The sequence below is a fragment of the Salmo trutta genome, unplaced genomic scaffold (assembly GCF_901001165.1).
Source record: "Salmo trutta unplaced genomic scaffold, fSalTru1.1, whole genome shotgun sequence".
Taxonomy (NCBI): domain Eukaryota; kingdom Metazoa; phylum Chordata; class Actinopteri; order Salmoniformes; family Salmonidae; genus Salmo; species Salmo trutta.
This window is the reverse complement of record NW_021822703.1, coordinates 290,234-311,090: the sequence shown is the minus strand read 5'-3', so window position 1 is coordinate 311,090 and position 20,857 is coordinate 290,234. Positions and strand designations below refer to the sequence as shown.

General features: G+C 47.8%; 1 protein-coding gene across 1 annotated transcript in view; it reads right to left on the bottom strand.

Moving 5' to 3' along the window:
- The window catches only part of LOC115183906 (ephrin type-A receptor 6-like), a 109,854-nt gene that overhangs the window by 6,597 nt on the left and 82,400 nt on the right, over positions 1–20,857 (bottom strand). Inside the window, exons 7-14 of the mRNA XM_029744881.1 lie at positions 13,672–13,865; positions 7,930–8,115; positions 7,678–7,739; positions 7,137–7,346; positions 6,627–6,806; positions 6,442–6,444; positions 6,356–6,358; positions 5,754–6,064 (exon numbers count right to left, since the gene is read on the bottom strand). Of these exons, the coding sequence (XP_029600741.1) occupies positions 5,754–6,064; positions 6,356–6,358; positions 6,442–6,444; positions 6,627–6,806; positions 7,137–7,346; positions 7,678–7,739; positions 7,930–8,115; positions 13,672–13,865 (1,149 nt within the window). The remainder of the gene's footprint in view (positions 1–5,753; positions 6,065–6,355; positions 6,359–6,441; positions 6,445–6,626; positions 6,807–7,136; positions 7,347–7,677; positions 7,740–7,929; positions 8,116–13,671; positions 13,866–20,857) is intronic.

The following is a 20,857-nucleotide window of genomic DNA, read 5'->3' as shown; positions in this document are numbered from 1 at the left end:
ATACTATAACCAGGATGGGTTGATATTATGACCAGGGTGGGTTGATAATATGACCAGGATGGGTTGATAATATGACCAGGATGGGTTGATAATATGACCAGGATAAGTTGATAATATGACCAGGATGGGTTGACAATATAACCAGGATGGGTTCATAATATAACCAGGATGGGTTGATAATACAACCAGGACGGGTTGATAATATAACCAGGATGGGTTGTTAATATGACCAGGATGGGTTGATAATATAACCAGGATGGGTTGATAATATAACCAGGATGGGTCGATAATAAGACTAGGATGGGTTGATAATAGGACCAGGATGGGTTGATAATATGACCAGGATGGGTTGTTAATAAGATTAGGATGGGTTGATAATATGACCAGGATGGGTTGATAATATGACCAGGATGGGTTGATAATATGACCAGGATGGGTTGTTAATAAGACTAGGATGGGTTGATAATATAACCAGGATGGGTTGTTAATAAGACTAGGATGGGTTGATAATATGACCAGGATGGGTTGATAATATGACCAGGATGGGTTGATAATATGACCAGGATGGGTTGATAATATAACCAGGATGGGTTGATAATATAACCAGGATGGGTTGATAATATAACTAGGATGGGTTGATAATATAACCAGGATGGGTTGATAATATGACCAGGATGGGTTGATAATATGACCAGGATGGGTTGATAATATGACCAGGATGGGTTGATAATATGACCAGGATGGGTTGATAATATGACCAGGATGGGATGATAATAACCAGGATGGGTTGATAATATAACTAGGATGGGTTGATAATATGACCAGGATGGGATGATAATAACCAGGATGGGTTGATAATATAACCAGGATGGGTTGATAATATAACCAGGATGGGTTGATAATATGACCAGGATGGGTTGATAATATGACCAGGATGGGTTGATAATATGACCAGGATGGGTTGTTAATATGACCAGGATGGGTTGATAATATGACCAGGATGGGTTGACAATATAACCAGGATGGGTTGATAATATGACCAGGATGGGTTAACATTTTTTAACCAGGATGGGTTGATAATATGACCAGGATGGGTTGATAATATGACCAGGATGGGTTGATAATATAACCAGGATGGGTTGATAATATGACCAGGATGGGTTAACATTTTTTAACCAGGATGGGTTGATAATATGACCAGGATGGGTTGATAATATGACCAGGATGGGTTGATAATAAGATTAGGATGGGTTGATAATATAACCAGGATGGGTTGATAATATGACCAGGATGGGTTGATAATATAACCAGGATGGGTTGATAATATAACCAGGATGGGTTGATAATATGACCAGGGTGGGTTGATAATATAACCAGGATGGGTTGATAATATGACCAGGATGGGTTGATAATATAACCAGGATGGGTTGATAATATAACCAGGATGGGTTGATAATATGACCAGGATGGGTTGATAATATAACCAGGATGGGTTGATAATATAACCAGGATGGGTTGATAATATGACCAGGATGGGTTGATACTATAACCAGGATGGGTTGATAATATGACCAGGATGGGTTGATAATATGACCAGGATGGGTTGATAATATGACCAGGATAGGTTGATAATATGACCAGGATAGGTTGATAATATGACCAGGATGGGTTGATAATATGACCAGGATGGGTTGATACTATAACCAGGATAGGTTGATAATATGACCAGGATGGGTTGATAATATGACCAGGATAGGTTGATAATATGACCAGGATGGGTTGATAATATGACCAGGATGGGTTGATACTATAACCAGGATGGGTTGATAATATGACCAGGATGGGTTGATAATATGACCAGGATGGGTTGATAATATAACCAGGATGGGTTGATAATATGACCAGGATGGATGATAATATGACTAGGATGGGTTGATAATATGACTAGGATGGATGATAATATGACTAGGATGGATGATAATATGACTAGGATGGATGATAATATGACTAGGATGGATGATAATATGACTAGGATTGTGCCTTTGGCTTCTGGACAACGAAAGAAAGTTGATATGAAAACCAATAGAACTGTCACGCCCTTGGTTGTCTATGGTGTTTAGGTCAGAGCATGACTAGGGGGGTGTTCTAGTCATTCTATTTCTATGTTGGTTTCTATGTTGGTTTCTATGTTGGTTTCTATGTTGGTTTCTATGTTGGTTCCCAATTAGAGGCAGCTGGTAATCGTTGCCTCTAATTGGGGATCATATTTAGGAAGCCCTTTCTCCCACCTGCATTTGTGGGCTATTGTTTTGTGTATGTGCTTGTTGCGCCAGTTAAGTCACGTTTCGTCCTTCATCACGACCGTGACGAGAACAGGAGAGAAATGCTGGGTTATACCACGAGGAAGTCTTTACATAATAACTACCTCTTTATGTTTCTATGGATTGATATTGGCCAGGCTACTCTGAAGCTAGACATGCCTTATTAATTGAACTGAAGTATAAATGTTTTCAAGGTTTCAAACAATTATACTGCCTCAAGATCCCATTACAGCCTTCGCACACGAACGGCGAATGGGAAGCGTCCTTTAATTCCCAGTGGAGAAATACAAACTACTGGCTCTTTTCAACTCGCGGTTTTATTTAGAACGGTTATTTGCTGACCAATGACTGGGCTGATCAATGACTGGGCCGACCAGAGACTGGGCCGACCAGAGACTGGGCCGACCAGAGACTGGGCCGACCAATGACTGGGCTGACCAATAACTGGGCTGACCAATAACTGGGCTGACCAATGACTGGGCTGACCAGTGACTGGGCCGACCAATGACTGGGCCGACCAGAGACTGGGCTGACCAATGACTGGGCTGACCAGAGACTGGGCTGACCAATGACTGGGCTGACCAATGACTGGGCTGACCAATGACTGGGCTGACCAGAGACTGGGCCGACCAATGACTGGGCTGACCAATAACTGGGCTGACCAATGACTGGGCTGACCAATGACTGGGTTGACCAATGACTGGGTTGACCAATGACTGGGCTGACCAACGACTGGGCTGACCAATGACTGGGCTGACCAATAACTGGGTTGACCAATGACTGGGTTGACTAATGACTGGGCTGACCAACGACTGGGCTGACCAATGACTGGGCTGACCAATGACTGAGCTGACCAATGACTGGGCTGACCAGAGACTGGGCTGACCAATGACTGGGCTGACCAATGACTGGGCTGACCAATAACTGGGTTGACCAATGACTGGGTTGACCAATGACTGGGCTGACCAACGACTGGGCTGACCAATGACTGGGCTGACCAATGACTGAGCTGACCAATGACTGGGCTGACCAATGACTGGGCCGACCAATGACTGGGCCGACCAATGACTGGGCCGACCAATGACTGAGCTGACCAATGACTGAGCTGACCAATGACTGGGCTGACCAATGACTAGGCTGACCAATGACTGGGCTGACCAATGACTGGGCCGACCAATGACTGGGCCGACCAATGACTGGGCCGACCAATGACTGGGCCGACCAATGACTGGGCCGACCAATGACTGGGCCGACCAGTGACTGGGCCGACCAGTGACTGGGCCGACCAGTAACTGGGCCGACCAATGACTGGGCCGACCAATAACTGGGCCGACCAATGACTGGGCCGACCAATGACTAGGCCGACGAGTGACTGGGCCGACCAATGAGTGGGCCGACCAATGAGTGGGCCGACCAATGAGTGGGCCGACCAATGACTGAGCTGACCAATGACTGGGCTGACCAGTGACTGGGCTGACCAGTGACTAGGCTGACCAATGACTGGGCTGACCAATGACTGGGCTGACCAGTGACTAGGCTGACCAATGACTGGGCTGACCAATGACTGAGCTGACCAATGACTGGGCCGACCAATGACTGGGCTATTCTGCTCCTCTAACTAGACTATGTACTGTATTCTGTTCCTCTAACTAGACTATGTACTGTATTATGTTCCTCTATCTAGACTATGTACTGTATTCTGTTCCTCTAGCTAGACTATGTACTGTATTATGTTCCTCTATCTAGACTATGTACTGTATTCTGTTCCTCTATCTAGACTATGTACTGTATTCTGTTCCTCTAACTAGACTATGTACTGTATTCTGTGCCTCTAACGAGACTATGTACTGTATTCTGTTCCTCTAACTAGACTTTTGATTTGGATAGAAAACACCCTAAAGTTTCTAAAACTGTTTGAATGGTGTCTGTGAGTATAACAGAACTCATATGGCAGGCCAAAACCTGAGAAGATTCTATACAGGAAGTGCCCTCTCTGACCATTTCTTGGCCTTCTATAGCCTCTTTATGGAAAACAGAGGATCTCTGCTGTAACGTGACATTTTCTAAGGCTCCCATAGGCTCTCAGAAGGCGCCAGAACGGGGAATGATGACTCTGCAGTCCCTGGCTGAAAAACAGTAGCGTATTTGGATAGTGGTCGATCTGAGAACAATGAAACGGGCGTGCGCATGCACGTGAAGAGTCCATTTTACATTTTCAGTCTTTGAACGAAAACAACGTCTCCTGGTCGGAATATTATCGCTATTTTACGAGAAAAATCGCATAAAAATAGATTTTAAACAGCGTTTGACATGCTTCGAAGTACGGTAATGGAATATTTTGAATTTTTTTGTCACGATATGCGCCGGCGCGTCACCCTTCGGATAGTGTCATGAACGCAAGAACAAAACGCCGCTATTTGGATATAACTATGGATTATTTGGAACCAAAACAACATTGGGTGTAAAGTAGAAGTCCTGGGAGTGCATTCTGACGAAGAACAGCAAAGGTAATCCAATTTTTCTTATAGTAAATCTGAGTTTGGGGAGGGCCAAACTTGGTGGGTGTCAAAATAGTTAGCCATGATGGCCGGGCTATCTACTCAGAATATTGCAAAATGTGCTTTCACCGAAAAGCTATTTTAAAATCTGACACAGCGATTGCATAAAGGAGTTCTGTATCTATAATTCTTAAAATAATTGTTATGTTTTTTGTGAACGTTTATCGTGAGTAATTTAGTAAATTCACCGGAAGTTTCGGTGGGAATGCTAGTTCTGAACGTCACATGCTAATGTAAAAAGCTGGTTTTTGATATAAATATGAACTTGATTGAACAAAACATGCATGTATTGTATAACATAATGTCCTAGGAGTGTCATCTGATGAAGATTATCAAAGGTTAGTGCTGCATTTAGCTGTGGTTTGGGTTTATGTGACATTATATGCTAGCTTGAAAAATGGGTGTGTGATTATTTTTGGCTGGGTACTCTGCTGACATAATCTAATGTTTTGCTTTCGTTGTAAAGCCTTTTTGAAATCGGACAATGTGGTTAGATAAAGGAGAGTCTTGTCTTTAAAATGGTGTAAAATAGTCATATGTTTGAAAAATTGAAGTTTTGGGATTTTTTAGGAGTTTGTAATTCGCGCCACGCCCATCATTGGATATTGGAGCGGTGTTCCGCTAGCGGAACGTCTAGATGTAAGAAATTAAGGTCAGGGGTTAGGGTCAGAGGTTAGGGGAAAGGGTTAGGCTCAGCTGTCAGGGTAAGATGTTAGGGGTCAGGGTCAGAGGTTATGGGTAAGGGTCAGGGGTAAGGGTCAGAGGTTAGGGTCAAGGGTTAGGGGTAAGGTTCAGAGGTTAGAGTCAAGGGTCAGGGGTTACGGTCAGAGGTTAGGGTCAAGGTAAGGGTAATATGTTAGGGGTCAGGGTTTACCTGTTGTCCACCAGTGTCAGTAGACTAGCGGGGTTCCTAATGAGTTTATCCAGGAAGGAGACCAGGCTGTTGAAGTGAGGTCTCTGCCCTCTCTCCTTCTGCCAACAGTGGAGCATCAACTGGTGGAGAACCCCAGGACAGCCCATGGGGACAGGGAGACGGTATCCCTCCTCTATAGACAGGATCACCTGTAATATAGAACCACAGGACAGCCCATGGGGACAGGGAGACGGTATCCCTCCTCTATAGACAGGACGTGTAATATAAAATCCCAGGACAGCCCATGGGGACAGGGAGACGGTATCCCTCCTCTATAGACAGGACCACCTGTAATATAGAACCACAGGACAGCCCATGGGGACAGGGAGACGATATCCCTCCTCTATAGACAGGATCACCTGTAATATAGAACCACAGGACAGCCCATGGGGACAGGGAGACGATATCCCTCCTCTATAGACAGGATCACCTGTAATATAGAACCACAGGACAGCCCATGGGGACAGGGAGACGGTATCCCTCCTCTATAGACAGGATCGGTCAGATCCTCTCAGAGGGACGAGGGGTCCATTTGGGATTTGGCCAAAAACACCATAACTCACATCCTGATTGGACAAGAGGGAATAACAGAACATTAGAACTCACATCCTGATTGGACAAGAGGGAATAACAGAACACCATAACTCACATCCTGATTGGACAAGAGGGAATAACAGAACATTAGAACTCCCATCCTGATTGGACAAGAGGGAATAACAGAACATTAGAACTCCCATCCTGATTGGACAAGAGGGAATAACAGAACATTATAACTCCCATCCTGATTGGACAAGAGGGAATAACAGAACATTATAACTCACATCCTGATTGGACAAGAGGGAATAACAGAACATTATAACTCACATCCTGATTGGACATCTCCCAGTAAGGTCTCTCCCCGTACGACATCACTTCCCACATGACGATGCCGTAGCTCCAGACGTCGGAGGCTGAAGAGAACTTCCTGTAGGTGATGGCCTCGGGAGCTGTCCAACGGATCGGGATCTTACCCCCCTGGACGGAGGACAGAAATAAAACCTGGGTCTCAAACAGCAACTATATAGTACACTTCTATTAACCAGGACCCTATGGACTGAAGTTAAACACCTATATAGTACACTTCTATTAACCAGGGCCCTATGGACTGAAGTTAAACACCTATATAGTACTCTTCTATTAACCAGGGCCCTATGGACTGAAGTTAAACACCTATATAGTACACTTCTATTAACCAGGACCCTATGGACTGAAGTTAAACACCTTACACACACACACACACACACACACACACACACACACACACACACACACACACACACACACACACACACACACACTCCTTACCATGGTGTTAAATGCAGGCTCAGGGTGGTCCTCCAGGACTCTGGACGGGCTGAAGTCAGATACCTTACACACCAGACCCTCATCCACCAGGACGTTGCGTGCAGACAGGTCACGGTGCACGTAGCCCATCTCAGACAGGTAGGTCATCCCTGACGCCACGCCATGCAGCATCCCCACCAGCTGGACCACTGTGAAGTGGCCATCATGGTGCTGGAGGGAGGGAGGGAGGGAGGGAGGGAGGGAGGGAGGGAGGGAGGGAGGGAGGGAGAGGACGAACTTCATACATGACATAGAGTAACATGCAGCTGGAGAGGGAGAGAGAGAGAGACAGAGAGAGAGAGAGAGAGAGACAGAGAGAGAGAGAGAGAGAGAGAGACAGAGAGAGAGACAGAGAGAGAGAGAGAGAGAGAGAGAGACAGAGAGAGACAGAGAGAGAGACAGAGAGAGAGAGAGAGAGAGAGAGAGAGAGAGAGAGAGAGAGAGAGAGGTCAAACGTCCTACCTAACATAGAGTAATCCGTTTATATAGGAGTCACTCTCACCCTCAGAAAAGAGTCCAGGGATCCGTTCTCCATGTATTCCACCACGATCATCACAGGTCTGCCTGGTGGAAAAGAAAAACACACAATCATTACTTAATAACCCGTCTGAAACCACCTCTGAAAAACCGTTAATTACAGTGTTCCACAAGGCTCAGTGCTGGACCCACTACAGTTGACTTTAATGCTGCTTGTTATTTGTCCCATGTTCTAGACTACGCTGCTACGCTGATCCATACAGGAGGATTCCCTTACTCTTGGTGACCACTCCTTCCAGCCGTACGATGTTGGGGTGGTCAAACTGACCCATGATGGAGGCCTCTCTGAGGAAGTCTCTTCTCTGGCGCTCCGCGTAGCCCCCCTTCAGGGTCTTAATGGCCACCGGGATGTCCTTCTCACCTGGGGTACGCAGACGCCCGCTGCACACCTCCCCAAGCTCACCTGGAAGAGGACAGGTACGCACGCACACACACACACACAGACACACACGGACACACACACACACACACACACACAAAGACACAGACACACACACACACACACACAAAGACACAGACACACACACACACACACACACACGCACACACGCACGCACACACACACACACACACACACACGCACGCACGCACGCACACACAGACACACACACACACGCACGCACGCACGCACGCACACACACACAGACACACACACACACACACGCGCGCACGCACACACAACATGTGAGTCCTTTAGCAGACTCTTCTCCAGGGCCACTTACAGCCAGTGCATTAATCAAACTATAAGGTTCAGTAGGAGAAATCAACCAACCTCATATCAGTTATAGGAAGCAGACCTTTATTTTGAAAATCAGTCAGTCGACACACCAAGCATGAGCAAGCAGAACCTCATTGGTTTAGGCCAAGTCGCTGTCTACAGCGCCGAAGTTAGACTGAAGACAGTCCAGTAGGAAGATTCCCCCTGTTGATGAAGCTCACCAATGATCTGAGTCCTGTATCTACTACTTTCACCACACAGTGATGACTAGCTACAGGGATGACCAGCTACAGTGATGACTAGCTACAGTGATGACTAGCTACAGTGATGACCAGCTACAGGGATGACTAGCTACAGTGATGACCAGCTACAGGGATGACTAGCTACAGGGATGACTAGCTACAGTGATGACTAGCTACAGTGATGACCAGCTACAGTGATGACTAGCTACAGTGATGACTAGCTACAGTGATGACCAGCTACAGTGATGACCAGCTACAGTGATGACTAGCTACAGTGATGACTAGCTACAGGGATGACTAGCTACAGTGATGACCAGCTACAGGGATGACTAGCTACAGTGATGACTAGCTACAGAGATGACTAGCTACAGTGATGACCAGCTACAGGGATGACTAGCTACAGTGATGACTAGCTACAGTGATGACTAGCTACAGTGATGACTAGCTACAGTGATGACCAGCTACTGTGATGACTAGCTACAGTGATGACTAGCTACAGGGATGACTAGCTACAGGGATGACTAGCTACAGTGATGACTAGCTACAGTGATGACTAGCTACAGGGATGACTAGCTACAGTGATGACCAGCTACAGGGATGACTAGCTACTGTGATGACCAGCTACAGTGATGACTAGCTACAGGGATGACTAGCTACAGTGATGACCAGCTACAGTGATGACCAGCTACAGTGATGACTAGCTACAGTGATGACAAGCTACAGTGATGACTAGCTACAGTGATGACTAGCTACAGTGATGACTAGCTACAGTGATGACAAGCTACAGTGATGACCAGCTACAGTGATGACTAGCTACAGTGATGACAAGCTACAGTGATGGCCAGCTACAGTGATGACCAGCTACACGTAGACACAGTGTCCAGCAGATGGAAGTCACGTTACTGGAAACAGCAGGATCGGGACTGGGGGGAACCCTCACTGCTGGGGGAAACCCTCAATAACATTCCACTGCTGGGGGAAAACCCTCACTGCTGGGGGAAACCCTCAATAACAATCCACTGCTGGGGGGAAACCCTAAATGACATTCCGCTGCTGGGGGAAACCCTCACTGCTGGGGGAAACCCTCAATAACATTCCACTGCTGGGAAACCCTCAATAACATTCCACTGCTGGGGGAAACCCTCAATAACATTCCACTGCTGAGGGAAACCCTCAATAACATTCCACTGCTGGGGAAAACCCTCAAAAACATTCCACTGCTGGGGGAAACCCTCAATAACATTCCACTGCTGGGGGGAAACCCTCACTGCTGGGGGAAACCCTCAATAACATTCCACTGCTGGGGGGAAACCCTCACTGCTGGGGGAAACCCTCAATAACATTCCACTGCTGGGGGAAACCCTCAATAACATTCCACTGCTGGGGGAAACCCTCAATAACATTCCACTGCTGAGGGAAACCCTCAATAACATTCCACTGCTGGGGGAAACCCTCAATAACATTCCACTGCTGGGGGAAACCCTCAACGACATTCCACTGCTGGGGGAAACCCTCACTGCTGAGGGAAACCCTCAATAACATTCCACTGCTGGGGGAAACCCTCAATAACATTCCACTGCTGGGGGAAACCCTCAATAACATTCCACTGCTGGGGGAAACCCTCAATAACATTCCACTGCTGAGGGAAACCCTCAACAACATTCCACTGCTGGGGGAAACCCTCAATAACATTCCACTGCTGGGGGGAGACCCTCAATAACATTTCACTGCTGGGGGGAAACCCTCAATAACATTCCACTGCTGAGGGAAACCCTCAATAACATTCCACTGCTGGGGGAAACCCTCAATAACATTCCACTGCTGGGGGAAACCCTCACTGCTGGGGGAAACCCTCAATAACATTCCACTGCTGGGGAAAAACCCTCAATAACATTCCACTGCTGGGGGAAACCCTCAATAACATTCCACTGCTGAGGGAAACCCTCAATAACATTCCACTGCTGGGGGAAACCCTCAATAACATTCCACTGCTGGGGGGAGACCCTCAATAACATTCCACTGCTGGGGGGAAACCCTCAATAACATTCCACTGCTGAGGGAAACCCTCAATAACATTCCACTGCTGGGGGAAACCCTCAATAACATTCCACTGCTGGGGGAAACCCTCACTGCTGGGGGAAACCCTCAATAACATTCCACTGCTGGGGGAAACCCTCACTGCTGGGGGTAACCCTCAATAACATTCCACTGCTGGGGGAAACCCTCAATAACATTCCACTGCTGGGGGGAAACCCTCAATAACATTCCACTGCTGAGGGAAACCCTCAATAACATTCCACTGCTGGGGGAAACCCTCAATAACATTCCACTGCTGGGGGAAACCCTCAAAAACATTCCACTGCTGGGGGAAACCCTCAATAACATTCCACTGCTGGGGGGAACCCTCAATAACATTCCACTGCTGGGGGAAACCCTCAATAACATTCCACTGCTGGGGGAAACCCTCACTGCTGGGGGAAACCCTCAATAACATTCCACTGCTGTGGGGGAAACCCTCAATAACATTCCACTGCTGGGGGGGAAACCCTCAATAACATTCCACTGCTGGGGGAAACCCTCAATAACATTCCACTGCTGAGGGAAACCCTCAATAACATTCCCCTGCTGGGGGAAACCCTCACTGCTGGGGGAAACCCTCAATAACATTCCACTGCTGGGGGAAACCCTCAATAACATTCCACTGCTGAGGGAAACCCTCAATAACATTCCACTGCTGGGGGGGAAACCCTCAATAACATTCCACTGCTGGGGGAAACCCTCAATGACATTCCACTGCTGTCTATATACACCATCCTATATAACTACTGTCTATACACACCATCCTATATAACTACTGTCTATACACACCATCCTATATAACTACTGTCTATACACACCATCCTATATAACTACTGTCTATACTGTCTATATACACCATCCTATATAACTACTGTCTATACACACCATCCTATATAACTACTGTCTATATACACCATCCTATATAAATACTGTCAATACACACCATCCTATATAACTACTGTCTATACACACCATCCTATATAACTACTGTCTATACACACCATCCTATATAACTACTGTCTATAGACAACATCCAATATAACTACTGTCTATACTGTCTATACACACCATCCTATATAACTACTGTCTATACACACCATCCTATATAACCACTGTCTATACACACCATCCTATTATAACTACTGTCTATACTGTCTATATACACCATACTATATAACTACTGTCTATACACACCATCCTATATAACTACTGTCTATACTGTCTATATACACCATCCTATATAACTACTGTCTATACTGTCTATATACACCATCCTATATAACTACTGTCTATACACACCATCCTCTATAACTACTGTCTATACACACCATCCAATATAACTACTGTCTATACTGTCTATACACACCATCCTATATAACTACTGTCTATACACATCATCCTATATAACTACTGTCAATACACACCATCCTCTATAACTACTGTCTATACACACCATCCTATATAACTACTGTCTATACTGTCTATGCACACCATCCTATATAACTACTGTCTAAACACACCATCCTCTATAACTACTGTCTATACACACCATCCAATATAACTACTGTCTATACACACCATCCTATATAACTACTGTCTAAACACACCATCCTATATAACTACTGTCTAAACACACCATCCTATATAACTACTGTCTATACACACCATCCAATATAACTACTGTCTAAACACACCATCCTATATAACTACTGTCTATACACACCATCCTATATAACTACTGTCTATACTGTCTATATACACCATCCTATATAACTACTGTCTATACTGTCTATATACACCATCCTATATAACTACTGTCTATACACACCATCCCATATAACTACTGTCTATACTGTCTATACACACCATCCTATATAACTACTGTCTAAACACACCATCCTCTATAACTACTGTCTATACACACCATCCAATATAACTACTGTCTATACACACCATCCTATATAACTACTGTCTATACACACCATCCTATATAACTACTGTCTATACACACCATCCTATATAACTACTGTCTAAACACACCATCCTATATAACTACTTTCTATACACACCATCCAATATAACTACTGTCTAAACACACCATCCTATATAACTACTGTCTATACACACCATCCTATATAACTACTGTCTATACTGTCTATACACACCATCCTATATAACTACTGTCTATACACACCATCCTCTATAACTACTGTCTATACACACCATCCTATATAACTACTGTCTATACACACCATCCTATATAACTACTGTCAATACACACCATCCTATATAACTACTGTCTATACACACCATCCTATATAACTACTGTCTATACACACCATCCTACATAACTACTGTCTATACACACCATCCTATATAACTACTGTCTATACACACCATCCTATATAACTACTGTCTATACACACCATCCTATATAACTACTGTCTATACACACCATCCTATATAACTACTGTCTATACACACCATCCTATATAACTACTGTCTATACACACCATCCTATATAACTACTGTCTATACTGTCTATACACACCATCCTATATAACTACAGTGTGCATGTGTGTGTGTGTGTGTGTGTGTGTGTCTCTGTGTGTGGGTGTGTGCTTGCTTGCATGTGTGTGTGAGTGTGCGTGCGTGCGTGTGTGTGTTTGTGTGTGTGTGTGTGTGTGTGTCTGTGTGTGTGTCTGTGTGCGCGCGTGTGCGTGCGTACGTGCGTGTGTGCGTGCGTGCGTGTGTATATGTGTGTGTGTGTGTGTTTGTGTGCGTGCGTGCGTGTGTGTATGTGTGTGTGTTTGTGTGTGTGCATGTGTGTGTGTGCGTGTGTATGCATGTGTGTGTGTGCGTGTGTGCATGTGTGTGTGTGTGTGTGTGTGTGTGTGTGTGTGTGTGTGCGTCTCAGTACCTGCTCCTATCACCCTCTCGATGCGTATTCTAGAAGGATCTATCTCCGTGGTGAACTGGTGGACAGCCTGTGTTGGGTCTCCGTACGTGTCCGGATCCACATACGTCTTGATACCAGGGACAGGAAGCACGTTCTGGAAGCGATCCCTCCTCTTATCGTCTGACTTCCTCTTAGCCTTGATGAAACTCTGACACCTGGACCAGGAGAGAGACACAGTGGACGACGTCAGGAAGAGCTTCCTGTCTGGCTACATTACAGACACAGTGGACGACGTCAGGTAGAGCTTCCTGTCTGGCTACATTACAGACACACGGCAGGAAGAGCTTCCTGTCTGGCTACATTACAGACACACGGCAGGAAGAGCTTCCTGTCTGGCTACATTACAGACACACGGCAGGAAGAGCTTCCTGTCTGGCTACATTACAGACACACGGCAGGAAGAGCTTCCTGTCTGGCTACATGACAGATACAGTGGACGACGTCAGGAAGAGCTTCCTGTCTGGCTACATTACAGACACACGGCAGGAAGAGCTTCCTGTCTGGCTACATTACAGACACGTCAGGTAGAGGGGAGCTTCCTGTCTGGCTACATTACAGACACACGGCAGGTAGAGCTTCCTGTCTGGCTACATTACAGACACAGTGGACGACGTCAGGAAGAGCTTCCTGTCTGGCTACATTACATACACACGGCAGGAAGAGCTTCCTGTCTGGCTACATTACAGACACACGGCAGGAAGAGCTTCCTGTCTGGCTACATTACAGACACACGGCAGGAAGAGCTTCCTGTCTGGCTACATTACAGACACACGGCAGGAAGAGCTTCCTGTTTGGCTACATTACAGACACAGTGGACGACGTCAGGAAGAGCTTCCTGTCTGGCTACATTACAGACACAGAGGACGACGTCAGGAAGAGCTTCCTGTCTGGCTACATTACAGACACACGGCAGGAAGAGCTTCCTGTCTGGCTACATTACAGACACACGGCAGGAAGAGCTTCCTGTCTGGCTACATTACAGACACACGGCAGGAAGAGCTTCCTGTCTGGCTACATTACAGACACAGTGGACGACGTCAGGAAGAGCTTCCTGTCTGGCTACATTACAGACACACGGCAGGAAGAGCTTCCTGTCTGGCTACATTACAGACACACGGCAGGAAGAGCTTCCTGTCTGGCTACATTACAGACACACGGCAGGAAGAGCTTCCTGTCTGGCTACATTACAGACACAGTGGACGACGTCAGGAAGAGCTTCCTGTCTGGCTACATTACAGACACACGGCAGGAAGAGCTTCCTGTCTGGCTACATTACAGACACAGTGGACGATGTCAGGTAGAGCTTCCTGTCTGGCTACATTACAGACACAGTGGACGACGTCAGGTAGAGCTTCCTGTCTGGCTACATTACAGACACACGGCAGGAAGAGCTTCCTGTCTGGCTACATTACAGACACACGGCAGGAAGAGCTTCCTGTCTGGCTACATTACAGACACAGTGGACGACGTCAGGAAGAGCTTCCTGTCTGGCTACATTACAGACACAGTGGACGACGTCAGGTAGAGCTTCCTGTCTGGCTACATTACAGACACAGTGGACGACGTCAGGAAGAGCATCCTGTCTGGCTACATTACAGACACACGGCAGGAAGAGCTTCCTGTCTGGCTACATTACAGACACAGTGGACGACGTCAGGAAGAGCTTCCTGTCTGGCTACATTAAAGACACACGGCAGGAGGAGCTTCCTGTCTGGCTACATTACAGACACAGTGGACGATGTCAGGAAGAGCTTCCTGTCTGGCTACATTACAGACACACGGCAGGAAGAGCTTCCTGTCTGGCTACATTACAGACACAGTGGACGATGTCAGGTAGAGCTTCCTGTCTGGCTACATTACAGACACAGTGGACGACGTCAGGTAGAGCTTCCTGTCTGGCTACATTACAGACACGCGGCAGGAAGAGCTTCCTGTCTGGCTACAATACAGACACACGGCAGGAAGAGCTTCCTGTCTGGCTACATTACAGACACACGGCAGGAAGAGCTTCCTGTCTAGCTACATTACAGACACACGGCAGGAAGAGCTTCCTGTCTGGCTACATTACAGACACTCGTCAGGTAGAGCTTCCTGTCTGGCTACATTACAGACACACGGCAGGAAGAGCTTCCTGTCTGGCTACATTACAGACACAGAGGACGATGTCAGGAAGAGCTTCCTGTCTGGCTACATTACAGACACAGTGGACGACGGCAGGTAGAGCTTCCTGTCTGGCTACATTACAGACACAGTGGACGACGTCAGGTAGAGCTTCCTGTCTGACTACATTACAGACATGTCAGGAAGAGGGGACCTTCCTGTCTGACTACATTATAGACACATGTCAGGTAGAGGTTCCTGTCTGACTACACGCCAGGTAGAGGATCCTGTCTGACTACACGCCAGGTAGAGAGAGGTTCCTGTCTGACTACACGCCAGGTAGAGAGAGGTTCCTGTCTGACTACACGCCAGGTAGAGGATCCTGTCTGACTACACGCCAGGTAGAGAGAGGTTCCTGTCTGACTACACGTCAGGTAGAGAGAGGTTCCTGTCTGACTACACGTCAGATAGAGGTTTCTGTCTGACTACACGCCAGGTAGAGGTTCCTGTCTGACTACACGCCAGGTAGAGAGAGGTTCCTGTCTGACTACACGTCAGGTAGAGGTTCCTGTCTGACTACATGTCAGGTAGAGAGAGGTCCCTGTCTGACTACACACCAGGTAGAGGTTCCTGTCTGACTACACGTCAGGTAGAGGTTCCTGTCTGACTACACGCCAGGTAGAGGTTCCTGTCTGACTACACGTCAGGTAGAGGTTCCTGTCTGACTACACGTCAGGTAGAGGGTCCTGTCTGACTACACGTCAGGTAGAGAGAGGTTCCTGTCTGACTGAACGTCAGGTAGAGGTTCCTGTCTGACTACACGTCAGGTAAAGGTTCCTGTCTGACTACACGTCAGGTAGAGAGAGGTTCCTGTCTGACTACACGCCAGGTAGAGAGAGGTTCCTGTCTGACTACACGTCAGGTAGAGGTTCCTGTCTGACTACATGTCAGGTAGAGAGAGGTCCCTGTCTGACTACACACCAGGTAGAGGTTCCTGTCTGACTACACGTCAGGTAGAGGTTCCTGTCTGACTACACGCCAGGTAGAGGTTCCTGTCTGACTACACGTCAGGTAGAGGTTCCTGTCTGACTACACGCCAGGTAGAGGTTCCTGTCTGACTACACGTCAGGTAGAGGTTCCTGTCTGACTACACGTCAGGTAGAGGGTCCTGTCTGACTACACGTCAGGTAGAGAGAGGTTCCTGTCTGACTGAACGTCAGGTAGAGGTTCCTGTCTGACTACACGTCAGGTAGAGGTTCCTGTCTGACTACACGTCAGGTAGAGGTTCCTGTCTGACTACACGCCAGGTAGAGAGAGGTTCCTGTCTGACTACACGCCAGGTAGAGAGAGGTTCCTGTCTGACTACACGTCAGGTAGAAGGTTCCTGTCTGACTACACGCCAGGTTGAGAGGGGTTCCTGTCTGACTACACGTCAGGTAGAGGTTCCTGTCTGACTACACGTCAGGTAGAGAGAGGTTCCTGTCTGACTACACGCCAGGTAGAGAGAGGTTCCTGTCTGACTACACGCCAGGTAGAGGTTCCTGTCTGATTACACATCAGGTAGAGGTTCCTGTCTGACTACACGTCAGGTAGTGAGAGGTTCCTGTCTGACTACACATCAGGTAGAGGTTCCTGTCTGACTACACGCCAGGTAGAGGTTCCTGTCTGACTACACGTCAGGTAGAGAGAGGTTCCTGTCTGACTACACGTCAGGTAGAGAGAGGTTCCTGTCTGACTACATGTCAGGTAGAGAGAGGTTCCTGTCTGACTACATGTCAGGTAGAGGTTCCTGTCTGACTACACGTCAGGTAGAGAAGTTCCTGTCTGACTACACATCAGGTAGAGGATCCTGTCTGACTACACATCAGGTAGAGAGGTTCCTGTCTGACTACACGTCAGGTAGAGGATCCTGTCTGACTACACGTCAGGTAGAGAGAGGTTCCTGTCTGACTACACGTCAGGTAGAGAGAGGTACCTGTCTGACTACACGTCAGGTAGAGAGAGGTTCCTGTCTGACTACACGTCAGGAAGAGGTTCCTGTCTGACTACACGTCAGGTAGAGAGGTTCCTGTCTGACTACACATCAGGTAGAGGATCCTGTCTGACTACACATCAGGTAGAGAGGTTCCTGTCTGACTACACGTCAGGTAGAGGATCCTGTCTGACTACACGTCAGGTAGAGAGAGGTTCCTGTCTGACTACACGTCAGGTAGAGAGAGGTTCCTGTCTGACTACACGTCAGGTAGAGAGAGGTTCCTGTCTGACTACACGCCAGGTAGAGGTTCCTGTCTGACTACACATCAGGTAGAGAGAGCTTCCTGTCTGACTACACGTCAGGTAAAGGTTCCTGTCTGACTACACGTCAGGTAGAGGTTCCTGTCTGACTACACATCAGGTAGAGGTTCCTGTCTGACTACACGTCAGGTAGAGAGAGGTTCCTGTCTGACTACACATCAGGTAGAGGTTCCTGTCTGACTACACGCCAGGTAGACGATCCTGTCTGACTAAACGCCAGGTAGAGAGAGGTTCCTGTCTGACTACACATCAGGTAGAGAGAGGTTCCTGTCTGACTACATGCCAGGTAGAGGTTCCTGTCTGACTACACATCAGGTAGAGAGAGGTTCCTGTCTGACTACACGCCAGGTAGAGGTTCCTGTCTGACTACACGCCAGGTAGAGGTTCCTGTCTGACTACACGTCAGGTAGAGAGAGGTTCCTGTCTGACTACACGTCAGGTAGAGGTTCCTGTCTGACTACACGTCAGGTAGAGGTTCCTGTCTGACTACACGTCAGGTAGAGGTTCCTGTCTGACTACACATCAGGTAGAGAGAGGTTCCTGTCTGACTACACGTCAGGTAGAGAGAGGTTCCTGTCTGACTACACGTCAGGAAGAGGTTCCTGTCTGACTACACGCCAGGTAGAGAGAGGTTTCTGTCTGACTACACGCCAAGTAGAGGTTCCTGTCTGACTACACGTCAGATAGAGGTTCCTGTCTGACTACACGTCAGGTAAAGAGAGGTCCCTGTCTGACTACACGTCAGGTAGAGAGAGGTCCCTGTCTGACTACACGCCAGGTAGAGGTTCCTGTCTGACTACACGTCAGGTAGAGGGAGGATCCTGTCTGACTACACGTCAGGTAGAGAGAGGTCCCTGTCTGACTACATGTCAGGTAGAGGATCCTGTCTGACTACACATCAGGTAGAGAGAGGTTCCTGTCTGACTACACATCAGGTAGAGGTTCCTGTCTGACTACACATCAGGTAGAGAGAGGTTCCTGTCTGACTACACGTCAGGTAGAGAGAGGTTCCTGTCTGACTACACGTCAGGTAGAGGTTCCTGTCTGACTACACATCAGGTAGAGAGAGGTTCCTGTCTGACTACACATCAGGTAGAGAGAGGTTCCTGTCTGACTACACGTCAGGAAGAGGTTCCTGTCTGACTACACGCCAGGTAGAGAGAGGTTTCTGTCTGACTACACGCCAAGTAGAGGTTCCTGTCTGACTACACGTCAGATAGAGGTTCCTGTCTGACTACACGTCAGGTAAAGAGAGGTCCCTGTCTGACTACACGTCAGGTAGAGAGAGGTCCCTGTCTGACTACACGCCAGGTAGAGGTTCCTGTCTGACTACACGTCAGGTAGAGGGAGGATCCTGTCTGACTACACGTCAGGTAGAGAGAGGTCCCTGTCTGACTACATGTCAGGTAGAGGATCCTGTCTGACTACACATCAGGTAGAGAGAGGTTCCTGTCTGACTACACATCAGGTAGAGGTTCCTGTCTGACTACACATCAGGTAGAGAGAGGTTCCTGTCTGTCTACACGTCAGGTAGAGAGAGGTTCCTGTCTGACTACACGCCAGGTAGAGGTTCCTGTCTGACTACACGTCAGGTAGAGAGAGGTTCCTGTCTGACTACACATCAGGTAGAGAGAGGTTCCTGTCTGACTACACGCCAGGTAGAGGTTCCAGTCTGACTACACATCAGGTAGAGAGAGGTCCCTGTCTGACTACATGCCAGGTAGAGGTTCCTGTCTGACTACACATCAGGCAGAGAGAGGTTCTTGTCTGGCTACACTCCAGGTAGAGGTTCCTGTCTGACTACACATCAGGTAGAGGTTCCTGTCTGACTACACGCCAGGTAGAGAGAGGTTCCTGTCTGACTACACTCCAGGTAGAGGTTCCTGTCTGACTACACGCCAGGCAGAGGTTCTCATCCTCTGTAGTAGTCCAGTCCCTATCTGAACCTCCTGGCAGTGTCCATACACTCTCTGTCTGTCAGTATTAGCAATGAGAGGAGACAACCAGACAGCCAGCAGCAGGAATGCAAGCTGGGTAATTAGGCATAAAAGTGGCCCAGCCAATGGGAAAATGAGAAGGACAGCTTGGCGGATGTGGGGGGGGGTGTCCATTAAAACCTGCCTGGTTGAACCGATTTGAACTGAATCACACTCAGAGATAATGAGAGGAGAGGGGGAGAGAGGAGAGAGAGGAGAGAGAGGAAAGAGGGAGAGAGAGGAGAGAGAGGGGGAGGGAGGGGGAGGGACAGGGAGAGAGAGGGGGAGAGAGAGGAGAGAGAGGGGGAGGGAGGGAGGAGAGAGAGGGGGAGGGAGGGACAGGGAGAGGAGTGGTGGGGGGAGAGAGAGAGAGGAGAAAGAGAGAGAGGAGAGAGAGAGGAGAGAGAGGAGAGAGATAGAGAGAGGAGAGGGAGGAGAGAGGAGAGAGAGAGGAGAGAGAGGGGGAGGGAGGGGAGGGACAGGGAGAGGAGTGGTGGGGGAGAGAGAGAGAGAGGAGAGAGAGGAGAGAGAGAGAGAGAGGAGAGGGAGGAGAGAGGAGAGAGAGAGGAGAGAGAGGGGGAGGGAGGGGAGGGACAGGGAGAGGAGTGGTGGGGGAGAGAGAGAGAGGAGAAAGAGAGAGAGGAGAGAGAGAGGAGAGAGAGAGGAGAGAGAGGGGGAGGGAGGAGTGGTGGGGGGGAGAGAGAGAGAGAGAAGTGGTGGGGGAGAGAGAGAGAGAGAGAGAAGTGGTGGGGGAGAGAGAGAGAGAGAGAGAAGTG